The 17,305-nt window shown below is 37.6% G+C and overlaps 1 protein-coding gene across 4 annotated transcripts in view; it reads left to right on the forward strand.

Annotated features, from left to right (window-relative positions):
- LOC120881379 (collagen alpha-5(IV) chain) overlaps window positions 1-17,305 on the forward strand; it is a 248,801-nt gene that overhangs the window by 112,254 nt on the left and 119,242 nt on the right. For all 4 annotated transcript variants that reach the window (XM_040265055.1, XM_040265057.1, XM_040265056.1 and 1 more), the window contains exons 2-3: window positions 748-807; window positions 16,333-16,422. In XM_040265055.1, coding sequence (XP_040120989.1) covers window positions 748-807; window positions 16,333-16,422 — 150 coding nt within the window. The remainder of the gene's footprint in view (window positions 1-747; window positions 808-16,332; window positions 16,423-17,305) is intronic.

A 17,305-nucleotide genomic window follows, 5' to 3' on the forward strand; every position in this document is an offset into this window, starting at 1 on the left:
ATGTTAAACTAATTACTATTTGTTTTTCTAAGCAGTTCAACTTCATGCAAGAGTAAAGGATAGTTCTGGATGGCAGACATCATCTGTTGTCTTCTTGTTCTAAGGTTCTTATTTTGGAGAAGGATATTTTTCTGGCTCCAGTACTTCAGTTCCTAGTATGAGAGAATGAGCTTGTTAGTAGTGGCTGTTTAAGACAACCTAGGCTCTGGGAACAGCATCTGAAGTCAAACTTGGAGGTATTAGAGACTAAGCTACTAGTGATGAAAGAGTGGAAGCAAAGGAAAGAAAGGTGGTAAAAGGTAGTATATATTTCATGCTCCCTGATTGCTAATGAATGCAGAAAAGCAAGGGACTTTAAGTGGCAATCATCTTTGGCTAGTTGCCAAGGAGTTTGCTAACATAGATTGAGAGGTAATTTCTTACAAGCGATGTTAGAAAAAAAGGAGTTCCTTAGAGCTGAAAATCATATTAAGGGGAAGTTGTATGGATTTTTTTCATTTTTAAAAAGACATTTTTCACTTTATAAGTATTTATTTTCTCATTTTAAAGAGTTCAAACAGAAATGTATACAATAAAAGATGGATGATTCCTCAGAGATAAACATTGTCTATAGTGTTTATCCTTTTAGATATTTTTATGGTAGTTGTTTTAAAAGTTTGGATTGTTGAATTCATCTGAGTCATAAGTCACAGTCTGGTTTTTAGGTTCATATTTAATGATTTTCCTCCCTCTTTCTCTTCCTTATAGGCTTGCTATGGGTGTTCTCCAGGATCAAAGTGTGACTGTAGTGGTATAAAAGGAGAAAAGGTAAGATATGAGTTAATCCTTCAAAAATTTAGAAAACCAATAAAATACTGATTTTAATTAAAAAAATAGGACGTCTACCCCAGCATATAATTAAAATGAATATAATAAAATAAATAGATAAATTAAATATAATTAAGTAAAATGAATTTTACTATGCCACTTATTTTAGATTACTATAGGGATTAGACTATATCTCAGAAGTCAGGAAACACTTTCTGTAAAGAGCCAGATAGCAAATGTTTTAGGCTTTTTGAGCTACATAAGGTCTCTGTCACATGTTTTTCTCCTTTTTAAAAAATAGTCCTTTAATAGTGTTAAAAAGATTTTTAGCTTTTGGACTATACAAAATGGGCTTCTGACTGCATTTGGCCTGATAACTATAGTCTGCCAATCTCTGATGAATCTTGTAATGACTGACTTAATAGGCAAAAGAAAGTAAAAATAACACTTAAGGAACAAAACATTTATCAGGCTACTAATCTATGCTAGACACCATACTAGGCAATTTCATGTATTTTTGTCTAGTCCGTGTAAGTTAATGATTGCTGCATCTCTACTTTCATCTTACTTTTCTCATAACAGCATTCTTACTGTATAGATATGATGATTACAAAGTATTAGTGATGATTAAATAGCACAAACCTAGCTAATATGAATCAGTGACTGACACTGAAATTAGATGTGTTTAAAAAGGGATAGTGAACTGTAGTCTAAAAAGAATTGTACTGGGGGAAGGTGATCATACTCTAGTCTTCATTCTTTGAGACTCAGTTAATATTTTTGAATGAATCACTGAACATTACTAATTATATAAGAAAAAGTTCAGGATAGTATCTTGAGCATATTCCATTTAGGCATATAGAAGGTACACTAGCATATTAAAGGGGTTTAAAAGTCCTGGAGTAAAGAAACCTATTTGTTTTGCAAAGTTATATTTCTAAGCTTTATTTAACCCACTTTCCTTCCAACAGAACACCTATTAATAATAATTGAAGAGTGTTATACAGAACCATTATTTGAGTAACATTAGTTTGAGGGGAGTAGTTTTATGGTAAAGGTAATTTCTGTAGTGCTAAAAAGACCAAGAGGGATTCATTTCTGACATTAGTGGAATGACTTTTATCAGATTAACTCTTAAGAGGTGAACATTCCGGACAAAATATAACAACTATTTAATAGCATAGGAGAGTGACCAAAGTAGGAAAACAGGAGAGCAAATTCTGCCTCTTAAAGAAGGGAAGTACAGTGGGCATGTTTGCACTTCTGTACCTTTTTATCCTGGGTGTACCTTTCATCTGTGCAACGGATGGTAAGATGGCAGACAGAAAACCACAGTTCTAGTGGCTTGAGAAGTCAAGGACAGAATTGAGGATGCCAGAATGGCTATAAAATGATGGGAGATATGCTGGAATGTAGAGAGTTACAGAATAGAGAGCCCAAATATCTGCTTGGAAATGTCACCCAAATACTTGGTTGAACCTTGAACTTTATATGTATACAGGAGGATTCATTCAACCCAGTAGAAAGGAGCAGCTTAAAGGCCGCAATAAGGCAACGCAGATTTAATTGCTGTCCATTGAAAGGAAAATGGAGTTTTAAGTGTTAACTCAGCCAAGTTAGCTATTTCCTGAAACAAATGTTCAGTACTTTTCAGACAATATAAAATAATCCAGGATGTGTGTACATATTAAGTACAATGTCCAGTATGCAATTAAAACCTGTTAGACACTAACACAACAAGATCTGTGAAGTAACAAGTAAAAGTGACCCATAGTCAAAAAAACGACCAATAAATGAAAACTAACTCTGCAATGACACAGATATTAGAATTTTTAGGCAACTGATTACAAAGTAAGTATTCAGTTCAGTTCAGTTCAGTTCAGTCGCTCAGTCGTGTCCGACTCTTTGCGACCCCATGAATCACAGCACGCCAGGCCTTCCTGTCCATCACCATCTCCTGGAGTTCACCCAGACTCACGTCCATTGAGTCCATGATGCCATCCAGCCATCTCATCCTCTGTTGTCCCCTGCTCCTCCTGCCCCCAATCCCTCCCAGCAGCAAAGTCTTTTCCAATGAGTCAACTCTTCGCATGAGGTGGCCAAAGTACTGGAGTTTCAGCTTTAGAATCATGCCTTTCAAAGAAATCCCAGGGCTGATCTCCTTCAGAATGGACTGGTTGGATCTCCTTGCAGTCCACGGGACTCTCAAGAGTCTTCTCCAACACCACAGTTCAAAAGCATCAATTCTTCGATGCTCAGCCTTCTTCACAGTCCAGCTTTCACATCCATACATGACCACTGGAAAAACCATAGCCTTGACTAGATGGACCTTTGTTGGCAAAGTAATGTCTCTGCTTTTCAGTGTGCTGTCTAAGTTGGTCATAACTTTGCTTCCAAGGAGTAAGGGTCTTTTTTTAAATTTTTTAAAATATAAATTTATTTATTTTAATTGGAGGTTAATTACTTTACAATATTGTATTGGTTTTGCTATACATCAACATAAGCGTCTTTTAATTTCATGGCTGCAGTCACCATCTGCAGTGATTCTGGAGCCCAAAAAAATAAAGTCTGACACTGTTTACACTGTTTCCCCATCTATTTCCCATGAAGTGATGGGACCAGATGCCGTGATCTTCGTTTTCTGAATGTTGAGCTTTAAGCCAACTTTTTCACTCTCCTCTTTCACTTTCATCAAGAGGCTTTTTAGTTCCTCTTCACTTTCTGCCATAAGGGTGGTGTCATCTGCATATCTGAGGTTACTGATATTTCTCCTGGCAATCTTGATTCCAGCTTGTGCTTCCTCCAGTCCAGTATTTCTCATGATGTACTCTGCATATCAGTTAAATAAGCAGGGTGACAATATACAGCCTTGACATACTCCTTTTCCTATTTGGAACCAGTCTGTTGTTCCATGTCCAGTTCTAACTGTTGCTTCCTGACCTGCATATAGGTTTCTCAAGAGGCAGGTCAGGTGGTCTGGTATTCCCATCTCTTTCAGAATTTTCCACAGTTTATTGTGATCCACACGGTCAAAGGCATTGGCATAGTCAATAAAGCAGAAATAGATGTTTTTCTGGAACTCTCTTGCTTTTTGGATGATCCAGCGGATTTTGACAATTTGATCTCTGGTTCCTCTGCCTTTTCTAAAGCCAGCTTGAACATCTGGAAGTTCATGGTTCACATATTGCTGAAGCCTGGCTTGGAGAATTTTGAGCATTACTTTACTAGCGTGTGAGATGAGTGCCATTGTTGCTGATGATTAAATAGCATAAACCTAGCCACTATGGAGAATCCCAGGGATGGGGGAGCCTGGTGGGCTGCTGTCTGTGGGGTCGCACAGAGTCGGACACGACTGAAGCAACTTAGCAGCAGCAGCAGCCACTATGAATCAGCGACTGACAGTGAAATTAAATGATTAAAAAGAGAGTAATTTAAAGCAGATAGGGTAAATATTTTTGTTGGTCTAAAGGGAACTCTGCTAATAATAAGTGAACAGATAGAGAATCATAACAGAGCACTGGAAATTGTGTAAAAAAGAAAAAGAAAAGAAAAATCTAGATTTGAAAAGTAAAATATGAGAAAGAATCATTTACCAGATGGGCTTTTAACAGCAGAATGAAGACTGAAGAAAGATGGACAAATAACTTGAGAAACACACATTACCTAACACTAACCAACTAAGTAACAAAATGAAACAAAATATGAATAGCTCCATATCTACTAAGGAAATTGAATTATCAAACCCTTCCCACACTCACATAAAAATTCTAGTCCAGATGTTTTCACTGAGGAATTATATGAAGCATTTATGTGAGAAACAATATCAGTCTTGCATAAACTCAGACAGTGGAGGGATAAGGACTGATGTCCAACTAATTTTATGAAACAAATATGCCCTAAAACCAAACCAAAGACAAAAGTTAAAAATCATTAAACTATAGCTCATTAATAGAGCTGCAGAAATGAAGAACAAAATTTTAGCAAATCAGATCCAATGGCATATAAAGCAGATAATATGTTCTTACCAAGTGGGGTTTATGCAAGTAATGCATAGTAGGTTTAATATTTGAAAATCAAAAATTATAATTCACCATGTTAAAAAACTGAATAAAAATTTTAAACATAAATAAGCCCACCATATAATTATCTCAATAGATACAAATAATGCATTTACCAAAATTCGTCATCAATTTCTGATAATCTCAGCAAACTAGAAATAGAATGGATTTCCTTAATCTTAAGGAGCATCTACCAAACCCCTATAGCCAAAATTATATTCAGTGGAGAAAGACTACATCCCTTTCTTCTAAGATCAGGAACATGTCTGCTCTCGCTATTTCTATTCAACATTACCAGTGCAGTAAGACTAGAAAAGGAAAAGCATCATACTAGAATGGAAGAATAAAACTCTCTTTTTTTGTAGATGAACAACACTAAAATGCTGTTTGTGAGTGTAGAAAGATCAGAATAAACAAACCTGATAAGATCAATAAAGATCATTTATATGTATATATTGTAACAATGAAAATTTGGAAATAGGAGTTATAAAAATGCCTTTTGCAAGAGCCCCAGAAATTTGAAATACATGGGAGCAAGTCAGACAAAAATGTGTAAGTCCAGTGCACTGAAAACTACAAAAATATTGTTGAGAGAAATGGATACCTGAATTAACATAGATATATATCATGTTTAGGGATTAAAGTGCTCATATTACTAAGATGCCAATTCTCTCCAAATTTATATACAGATTAATAGACCTTCTTACTTTTCTTGTAGAAATTAAGCTGATTCTAAAATTCCAGTGTGGGCTTCCCTGGTGGCTCAGACGTTAAAGAATCTGCCTGCAATGTGGGAGACCTGGGTTAGATCCCTGGATGGGGAAGATCCCCCGAAGGAGGGCATGGCAACCCATTCCAATATTCTTGCTTGGGGAATCCCATGGACAGAGGAGCCTGGTGGGCTACAGTCTATAAGGTTACAAAGAATTAGACTCTACTGAAGCTACTTAGTATGCACAAAATTCAGGTGTAAGGACTTCCCTGTGGTACAGTGGTTAAGAATCTGCCTTGCAATGCAGAGTATTCAGGTTTGATCCCTGGTCAGGGAACTAAGTTCCCACATGCTGCAGAGCAAGTAAGCCCATACACCACAACTAGAGAGTGTGGGCTGCAATGAAAGATCCCAGGTGTCAAAACTAAGACCCAACACAGCAGTATAAATAAATATTTTAAAAACTAAATAAAATTCAGGTGTAAATGCTAACGTAGCTTTTTAAAAGAATGAAGCTGAAATATATATATTACACAATTCCAAGACTTAGAATAAAACTAGAGTAAACATGATAGTGTGCTAATAGCAAAACAAATAGACATATAGATGAATGGAACACAATAGAGTCCATAACTAGACCCATAGGAGCATGATGAATTGATTTACTGACAAAAGTGCAAAAACAATTCAGTGGAGAAAAGATGGTCTTTACAACAAAGAGTACTGGAAGAACTGGATATGCATATTCACAAAAATGAACTTTGACTCACTGCTTGCACTACATGCAAAAATTAACTCAAAATGGATCATAGACCTAAATATAAAGCCTTAATCTATAAAATGTAAGTCTACCAATCTTTCAGAAGAAAACATAGAAAAAAATCCTTGTGACCTTGGATTAGGTAGATATTTCTTAAATATGACAACAAAAACATGATCTGTAAAAGAATGACTGATAAATTGTATTTCATCAAAATAAAGAATGTATCTTTTTAAAGATTTCTTTATTTTTTTTTAATTGGAGGTTAATTACTTTACAATATTGTATTGATTGGAACACGTGAACATATTTTTTTTCAAAAATAAGTTTATTTATTTATTTTTGGCTGTACTGGGTCTTTATTGCTGCACGGGCTTTCTCTAGTTGTGGTGAGCAGGGTCTATACTCCAGTTGTGATGCATGGGCTTCTCATTATAGTGGCTTTTCTTGGTGCAGAGCATGGGCTCTAGGGTGCACAGGCTTCAGTAGTTGGGTTCCCAGGCTCTAGAGCACAGACTCAATAGTTGTGGGGCATGAGGTTAGTTGCTCTGCAACTTGTGGGATCTTTCTGGATCAGGGATTGAACCCGTGTCTCCTGCATTGGCAGGTGGATTCTTTACCACTAAGCCACCAGGGAACCCCAAGAATGTATTCTTTTCTGAAAATACTAAGAGAATGAAAAGACAGTCCACAGTCTAGGAAAAAATATTAATGAATTACCTATCTGATAAGAATCTTGAAACCAAAATATATAAAGAAATCTCAAAACTAAATAATAAACATCCCCAAGTAAAATTAAATTAAAAACAAGATGGCAAAAGATTTGAAGACACTTCCCAAAAGAATAGATGATGGCATCATATAGATGATGGCAAGTAAACACATGAAAAGTTATTCAACATTAATAATTAGGGAAATGTATAATAAAACTAGGAGGAGATACTACTATAAATGTATAAGAATGTGTAAATATTAGAACATAACCATACCAAATACAGATAAAGTTGTGGAGCAACGTGCTGGTAGAGATCTAGAATGATGCAAATACTTTGGAAAATAGTTTGGCAGTTTCTTAAACAGGTTAACATAAACCTGTCATATGACCCCCCTCTGTTCCTAGGCATTTACCCATGAGAATTGAAAGTGTGTGTCTATACCATCCTTGTACATGATGTCATGGTAGCTCTATTTGTAATAGCCAGAAACAGGAATCAACTCAACTGCCTTTTAACAGGTGAATGAATCTTAGCAAATTGTAGTAGAGCTGATCCTTGAACAACATGGATTTTAACTTCATGGGTCTACTTATATTCAGATTTATTTCAATAAATACATACTACAGTAGTATACAGTCTGTAGTTGATTAGAATCCATAGTTACAGAACTGAAGATTTGGAGCACCAGCTGTAAAATTATACTCATATTTTTAACCACACAGGGGTTGGCACTCCTGACCCTCATGTTGTTCAAGGGTGATATATATATATACACACAATGGAATACTACTCTACTACTCAACAATAGAAAGGAATGAACTATCAACACACTTCTAAATCACAAAGTAATTATGCTGAGTAAAAAGTTAGACAAAATGTATATTCTGTATAATTCCATTAATAAACTTTGAAAAATGAAAATTAATCCCTGGTGATGGAAGGCAAATCAGTTATTGCCTGGGGTTATGAGTAGAGGCAGGAGGAAGACATAAAGCGGGACAAGGAAATTTTTAATATTTATAATATTTCATTTAATATTGTTATTTTTAAAAGATTTTATTTTTTTGTGCGGTTTAGGTTCAAAAAAAATCGAAAGAGATATAAATTTCCCATATGTGCCCTGCTCCCACACATGCATAGCCTCCCCAGCTATACCATAGTGGTACATTTGTTACAGTTGATGAACCTACATTGTTATGTCATTATAACCCCAAATTTAAATTTTACCTTAGCATTTACTCTTGGTGTTATACATTCTGTGTGTTTGGAAAAATGTATAATGACAGGCGTCCATATTAAATTATCATACAGAGTATTTTTGCTGACCTAAAGAAAAACTCTGCTCCCTCTATCGATCTCCCCAACCTGTACCCACTGGCAACCACTGATATTTTTACTGTTGGTATAATTTTACCTTTTCCAGAATGTCATATAGTTAGAATTACATGGTATGCAGCCTTTTCAGATTAGCTCCTTTCAATTAGTGATATGCATTTAAATTTCCTTCATGTCTTTTCATGGTGTGATAGCTTGTTTCTTTCTGGACTGATATTCATAATATTCCTTTGTCTGAATGCACCACATTTTATCTGTTCACCTACTGAAAAACATCTTGGTTGCTTCCAGGTTTGGCAATTATGAATAAAACTGCTATAAACATTCACATGCAGATTTTTGTGTGGACATAAATTTTCAGCTCCTGTGGGTAAATATCAAGGAACACGATTGCTAGATCATATGATAAAAGTATGTTTAGTTTTGTAAGAAACTGCCAAAGTGTCTGCCAAAGTGGCTGCACCATTTTGCATTCCACCAGTAATGAATGAGAGTTCCTGTTGCTTCACATCCTTGTCAGCATTTGGTATTGTCAATACCTTGGATTTTGGCCATTTTAATGGGTGTGTGAAGGGATCTTATTGTTATTTTTTAATTTCCATTTCCCTGATGACATATGATGTGGAGCATTTTTTCATATGCTTACTTGCCATCTGTATATCTTTTTCAGTGAGGTATCTGTTAAAGTTTTTGTGAGTTTCTGTCTCTTAGTTGTGTCTCTTTCCAACCCCATGGACTGTAACCCTCCAGGCTCCTCTGACCATGGAATTCTCCAGGCAAGAATACTGGAGTGGGTAGCCATTCCCTTTTCCAGGGGACCTTCCTGACCCAGGGATCAATCCCGGGTGTCCTATACTGCAGGGTGATTCTTTACAGTCTGAGCCACCAGGGGAGCCCCATAGAGTCTTTGACCCGTTTTTAAATCAGGTTGTTTTCTTATTGTTGAGTGTTTAAGAGTTCTTTGTCTACTCTGGATAACAGTCCTTTATCAGATATATCTTTTGAAAATGTTTTTTCCCAGTCTGTGATTTGTCTTTTCATTCTCTTGACATTGTTTCTTGCAGAGCAGAAGTTTTTCATTTTCTTGAAGTCCAGCTTATAATTATTTCTTTTGTAGATTGTGCCCTTGTTGTGGCATCTAAAATGTCACCACCACATCCTAGGTCATCTAGGTTTTCTCCCATGTTATTTTCTAGGAATTTTATGTTTTGCATTTAAGTCTCTGATCTATTTTGAGTTATTTTTATGAAGGTGTAAGGCCTGTGTATAGAATTTTTTTTTCAGGGAATGTCCAGTTTTCCTAGCACCATTTGTTGAAAAGACAAGGAAATCTTTATGAGTGATAGATATGTTCATTATTTTGGTTGTCACATATATGACAAAAATTTTCAAATTGTGTACTTTAAGTGAAATTTATGTACTTGAACGCATTCCTTTGGCAGAATGTACATGCTTCTGTACACAGACAGAATGCGTTCAAGTACATAATGCTAAAAACAAAATTCACCAGACTGCTGATGAGAACAAGAAATCAATCAATTGACATCCCGAAATTCATGTCATAGTCAAATATTATCTAAACAAAGTGTGCCCCTTTACCAGTTACATCAGCATTTACTGGGAGCTTGTTAGAAATGCAGATTCTTAGGCTCCATAGCAGACCTACTGAATCTAACTCTGGGGGCAGGACCAGGTAACCTTGTTTCAACAAGCTGTCCAAGTGGTTCTGATGCCAGCTAAAATTTGAGATCTTCTGACCTAGATTATTTCCATTTTCACAGTTCCTAAAGATCCATATTCTTGTTCTAATCACTTCAAATATTTCTTTGTTCTATATAATTACAAAGACAATAGAAATTACACAAAAGAAGACACAGTTGCCCATAATTTATATAATTATAAAACCATTATAATTGCATTACCTAATTAAGTCATTGTTTCCATTTGTCTGTTAAGGGTATTGCTTTGCCCATAGGTTTATATAATTTTTACTTTTTATAGTAGTATAATCTTCAAATAATTTTAATTATAATTGTCATTGTGACAGCTTATCCTAATTTTTATTTTTCCTATCCTCAGAAATCCAATATTTTTCCTGTTAATTGTGTACCTGTTTTGAGAAACTGTTTTTTTTTTTTAAATTTTGTATTTATTTTTACATTTGTCTGTGCTGGGTCTTCATTTTTGCACTCCGACTTTCTCTAATTGCAGTGAGTGATGGCTACTCTCTAGCTGCAGTACCTTCTCATTGTGGTGGCTTCACTTGTTGTGGACTTTGGGCACTGGGGTTTGTGGGCTTCAGTAGTTGCAGCATACGGGCTTAGTATTTGCAGCTCGCAGGCTCTAGAGCACAAACTCAGTAGTTGTGGCACACAGGCTTGGTTGCTCCATGGCATGTGGGATCCTCCTGCACCAGGGTTCAATCTGGTGTCCCATGCATTGCAAGGTGTATTCTTAACCACTGTACCACCAGGGAAGCCCCAAGAAACTATTCTTAGAATTTATTTTTTATTTCCATGATCACATAACTTTCTTCTTGTGATTATAAAGTACCCTTCCTGTAAAATTTTTATTTGTACCTCTTACTCACAAAGTAGGTTCTACTTCACAATTAAAAGATGCTTACTCCTTGGGAGAAAAGTTATGACCAACCTAGACAGCATATTAGAAAGCAGAAACATTACTTTGCCAACAAAATTCTGAAAAGTCAAGGCTATGGTTTTTCCAGTAGTCATGTATGGATGTGAGAGATGGACTATAAAGAAAGCTGAGCGCCCAAGAATTGAAGCTTTTGAACTGTGGTGTTGGAGAAAACTCTTGAGAGTCCCTTGGACAGAAAGGAGATCCAACCAGTCAATCCTAAAGAAAATTAGTCCTGAATATTCATTGGAAGCACTGATGTTGAAGCTGAAACTCCAATACTTTGGTCACCTGATGCAAAGAGCTGACTCATTTGAAAAGACTCTGATGCTGGGAAAGATTGAAGGCGGGAGGAGAAGGGGACGACAGAGGATGAGATAGTTGGATGTCATCACTGACTCAATGGACATGAGTTTGAGTAAACTCCAGGAGCTGGTGATGGACAGGGAGGCCTGGCATGCTGCAGTCCATGGGGTCGCAAAGAGTAGGACACAACTGAGTGACTGAACTGAACTGAAATTAGTCTATTATCCTTCTCTTAAATTCTAGCTTGTATATAAGCCAGCTTTATTGCAAATAAAAGTCATCTTTTGTATAATTTTCCCTAATCATAGCTCTTATTTTTTTCTGAATCTTTGAGGCAAGCATGTGCCATAAATGAGTCTGAGTAAACTCCAGGAGTTGGCGATGGCCAGGGGGGCCTTGCGAGCTCAGTCCATGGGGTCACAAAGAGTCAGACACGACTGAACAACTGAACTGAACTGAAGGAAGTTCATTCATTGAATGAATATTTACTGCATATTTGTTCTGTTGGGCCCTAAGAATACAATGATGAACATAGCATAATTGGTTAGATGAAAGGAAAATGGAGAGAATGGAGTTGAGATTATTATAAATTTCTGGTGAAGGTAGCTGGATTATGTTATTTCCTGAAATAAATAATATGGCTGAAAGATAATGAATTCAATGTTGTTTATGTTAAATTTGCTTTTGAGAAAATTATTCAACTTCTCTTTGCTTTAATTCTTCATCTATAAAGTGCAAATAATAATAGTATTTACCTTATATTGTCATCAGGAGGATTAAATAAGATGAAACATGGAAAGAATTAAGAATGAACCTTGGCACATAGAAAGCGTTCAATACACGTTTCCTATTGTTATTGTTGAGTGTTAGGTGCCTGTGTGATATTCAACATGAGATGTTTAAGACATTTGGCCCTGTGAACCCAGCTTTTAGGAAAAAATATGTTAATATTTGAGATATCCCAGAGAAAGGGTCAAAAATGGCATTCAATGTAATACCAATATTTAAGGGACAGGCAGAGAGAGAAGACTATTATTCCACAAAGAAAAATTAGAATAATTTTTTTTTATCCAAATGTGGGCAGGCAGCACAAACCAGGGTTTTTTTAAGTTTAACCTTCAGAAATAGGTGCACCACATCATTTTCTATGTTAGTGAGTGTTATTAGCAAATTACAGTAAAATCTAGCTAGCTATAAGGATTAAATAATTGCCTGACAACCAGTAGAAAGGGTAGGCATGCAACAAATGTCAGCCTTCCCTACTTCCTGTATTAGGAATTAGGTTAGAGGACTCTCTTGCACCCTCTCCTCATGGAAGCCTTCTATAGTTTCTACTGCAGGAAACTTTCTACCTTTTGAAGACTGGAGGTTGCTATTGCAGTTTTTCTGCTACATTCCTCCAGTAGCTGCCGTTCTGTCTTTCTTGGGATGATACTGCTCTGTCAGCTAGATAGGACTACAACATTATTTGACTATTGTGTGAGAAGATTTCAGGATAGGAATCTGGTATAGGTATATGGTTTTTATTAACACAAGTGTAGTTAAGCTTTTTAGCACTCTCTACTGGACTGGAAGAAACACAAGCTGGAATCAAGATTGCCAGGAGAAATATCAATAACCTCAGATATGCAGATGACACCAACCTTATGGCAGAAAGTGAAGAGGAGCTAAAAAGCCTCTTGATGAAAGTGAAAGTGGAGAGTGAAAATGTTGGCTTAAAGTTCAACATTCAGAAAATGAAGATCATGGCATCCAGTCCCATCACTTCATGGGAAATAGAAGGGGAAACAGTGTCAGACTTTATATTGAGGGGGCTCCAAAATCACTGCATTTGGTGACTGCAGCCATGAAATTAAAAGACGCTTACTCCTTGGAAGAAAAGTTATGACCAACCTAGATAGCATATTCAAAAGCAGAGACATTACTTTGCCGACTAAGGTTCATCTAGTCAAGGCTATGGTTTTTCCTGTGGTCATGTATGGATGTGAGAGTTGGACTGTGAAGAAGGCTGAGCGCTGAAGAACTGATGCTTTTGAACTGTGGTGTTGGAGAAGACTCTTGAGAGTCCCTTGGACTGCAAGGAGATCCAACCAGTCCATTCTAAAGGAGATCAGCTCTGGGATTTCTTTGGAAGGAATGATGCTGAAGCTGAAACTCCAGTACTTTGGCCACCTCATGCGAAGAGTTGACTCATTGGAAAAGACTCTGATGCTGGGAGGGATTGGGGGCAGGAGGAGCAGGGGACGACAGAGGATGAGATGGTTGGATGGCATCACGGACTTGATGGACATGAGTCTGAGTGAACTCCGGGAGTTGGTGATGGACAGGGAGGCCTGGTGTGCTGAGATTCATGGGGTCGCAAAGAGTCGGACATGACTGAGCGACTGAACTGAACTGAACTTTCAGTTTCTAGTTTATTCCTCTATTATCTATAGCTCAGGTAGCCATTTGGCTTCTGAAAGTATATAGCTCGACTTCCCTGGTGGCTCAGACGGTAAAGCATTTGTCTACAATGTGAGAGACCCGGATTCAAGCCCTGGGTTGGGAAGATCCCTTGGAGAAGGAAATGGCAATCCACTCCAGTACTATTGCCTGGAAAATCTCATGGACAGAGGAGCCTGGTAGTCTACAGTCCATGGGGTCGCAAAGAGTTGAATACAACTGAGCAACTTCACTTTCACTTTCACTTCAAGCATTAGCCTCAAGTTTTGGCAGAGATGTGCTCTAAATACCAGCTGCTGCTGCTAAGTCGCTTCAGTTGTGTCCAACTCTGTGCGACCCCAGAGACGACAGGCCACCAAGCTACCCCATCCCTGGGATTCTCCAGGCAAGAACGCTGGAGTGGGTTGCCATTTCCTTCTCTAATGCATGAAAGTGAAAAGTGAAGGTAAAGTCACGCAGTTGTGTCTGAGGCTTCGTGACCCCATGGACTGCAGCCTACCATGTTCCTCCGCCCATGGGATTTTCCAGGCAAGAGTACTGGAGTGGGGTGCCATTGCTTTCTCTGGTAAATACCAGCAGAGATCCTAAAATATAGCTGTGTTTTCCACTTATGGAAATCTACTCCACCTAGATCATTTTATTTCATTCTAGCTTCCTTTCTGACTGGCACTTTTGATTAGATTTCTGTTACCAGCTCTGCTAGAAATGGGCTATGTAGTGAATTGAGGCAATCCAGGTCTAAAATTTTTTAATCTTCTATTTCTCTTTTCTTGTTCTGTTTTCTTCAAAATAATGGAATTGAGATTCTCTGTGTGTGTGTGTGTGTGTGTGTGTGTGTATGTGTATGTATGTATGTTTGTCGCTCAGTCGTGTCTGACTCTTTACAACTCCATGGACTTTAGCCCACCAGGCTCTTCTGTCCATGGACTTCTCCAGGCAAGAATACTGGAGTGGGTTGCCATTTCCTTCTCCAGGGCATCTTCCCAACCCAGGGATCAAACCTGGGTCTCCCACATTGCAGAAAGATTCTTTACCATCTAAGCTACCAGTTAAGCCCTTTGGATGCTAAATTTTCACAATCCTATGAGTAATTAAAACAACAAAGAGATGTATTTATTGAAAATAGAAAATACAATAATATGTCAATAATGATAATTATTGTCAATGCTATAAGAATGTTGAGACCTACCATTAATTGGGTAACATTTGCTTCATTGGTTTTGAAGTAATAAGTGAAAACTGACCGGAAGTAGCCTTTTCAAAGTTCTTATATTTATTATAGTATGATTCAACATAACAAGAAAGTATTCAGTACAAGATTATCTAAGCTATCCAGGCTAAACTTAGTACTTAACACACACACACACACACACACACACACAGACACACACACACACACGCCCACTGGGATTGTGAATGAAAGTCTGTTGTCCCTTAACCTCCAGGGGTATATGCCTCTTATGGACCATTAGTCAGTTGCCTTGTAGATATAGATGCTTCGTCTTTCTCATGTGCTGCCTAGGCTGTCACTGTGGATAGAATCTGGGGAGAGGGGTTCCCAGAAAAAGGTCCAGAGCCTTTGGCCAGAGACTCAACCTTCAAGCCTCAGAAAAGTAGAGGAACTGCGTGCAGCCAAGCAGTTGGAAGCTCATGCCTTGGAACTATGAGCCCTTGGGGTTCTTAAATGTAATAGTGGTGAATTTGCTTTCTGTGATTGGATCCCCTGGAGATGTTGGGGTTCATACTCTTAGCATAATTGACTGTATGCAAGTTAACTAACTCTAATATGTCTAATGGTATGTTAGTACACATGGTGGCTCTGTAGCCCCCACCTATCTGGTTGTAGAAATTTGCACATCAGACAACCTTTGTTGATAGATGCTGATAAGATGTGGTGGATCCTCACTAGTAGGTAGGCAGCCTCCTGTGCTGGTGTTGATAAGTGCTGTGGTCAGAACTGGGACTAGAGTCATAATTAGTGGTGGTTTTTTCTTTTTCTTGTTTTCCAGAACAAACGTGGATTCCTTTTTTTAAATTTAATTTTACAATCAGAAAAAATATATAAAGATCTTGATATTATCAAGCCCTTTTCTAGCTAACTTGTCACTAAGCAGTTAATTAATTTCCATTATTAATAATCCTACAACTCTATGCTCTACTACAAACCTGAAATCTTCTCTGATGTTCTTTTAACCTTCTTCATCTGTGTACCATACTTATTTCATTGTAACCCCTTCAGACCTAGCTTCCTGAATTTATTGCCATCTTCCCTGTTAAATTCTTCATGTCAGTATGTTTCAACTTTACTTCATCTCTGATAAGCCTTTAAATTTTATGAGAAAGCAAGAGATTACATTACCAAATATGATATAAATTTAAAGTGGTTTGTGTTTTTCTACTCATATCATACAATTTTCTCCATGCTAGCAGATACTCTGAATTTAGCATAAATAAATTAATCTACTGTAGATAGTCATTTGATGTTTTTGAATCTCATCCATGCTTCTGCTTGAAAATTGACGAGTGACCTTATCTTTCTTTCTTGTTCAATTGCAGGGGGAGAGAGGATTTCCAGGTTTGGAAGGCCACCCAGGTTTGCCTGGATTTCCAGGTCCAGAAGGGCCCCCAGGGCCTCGGGGACAAAAGGTACGTGCCAAGTTGCCAGTCAGTAATACCAAAGAAATGAAGCCATCTTAATATGGAATAGATGTCAGATGAATTAAAAAGTTATTGAATTACAGCCAGAAACTAATATTTAAATAAAACAGAATGGCCAAGAATTTATACTTCATTGTTGGTTTTTGTAAAAGTCTAAATATTACTGCTGTATTCAAATGCTTTTGGAAGATACTGTTAATGGTGTATGGTTATTGGGATCCTGAACAAAAATTAAGTCCTGTCAGGAGCTGAACTGGAGAGAGCTGAACTGCCAGGTGTCAGAGTACTGGTTAAGACAACAAGCCAAAATGAAAGTAACAGTCAAGCCTTTAGTCACTTACTGTGACAGTGTGTATAAGCAAAACATAAACCAGAGAAAGTGTGGATTTCCCCACTGTTCCATTATTCCTCATGGAAAAGTGCCAGTGAGGGTCAAATGCTTCAGCATGGAGAATTGTTTCATTGCTCCGGAAGCTTGAAGGGAGAAAACTGCTGTTTTTTTGTATACTAGAGGGCTGGATGGATGCAGGGAGAGAGGGAAGAGCTAGGAGTGGAAAAGTACAGAGAACAGAAAAAAAAAAAGTCAAGGTCCCCATCCTGCACTCAATTAAGATGTCTTCACCAAGGCTCCATATAAAGAGGCCTTTCAGTGCAGATGTGCATAAGAGTGTGACCAGCCAGGAGGACTGACACCTTAACTGCAACTCCCTTCAGAGACTGACATGCATTGGCTGTGCACTAATTCTGGTGTGGGATGGGCCGCTTTCCTATATGAGGCTTTCTGGCATGGGATGGGCCACTTTCCTATATGAGGCTTTCTGGTATGGGATGGGCCGCTTTCCTATATGAGGCTTTCTGGCATGGGATGGGC

The sequence above is a fragment of the Oryx dammah genome, unplaced genomic scaffold (assembly GCF_014754425.2).
Source record: "Oryx dammah isolate SB20612 unplaced genomic scaffold, SCBI_Odam_1.1 HiC_scaffold_23, whole genome shotgun sequence".
NCBI lineage: Eukaryota > Metazoa > Chordata > Mammalia > Artiodactyla > Bovidae > Oryx > Oryx dammah.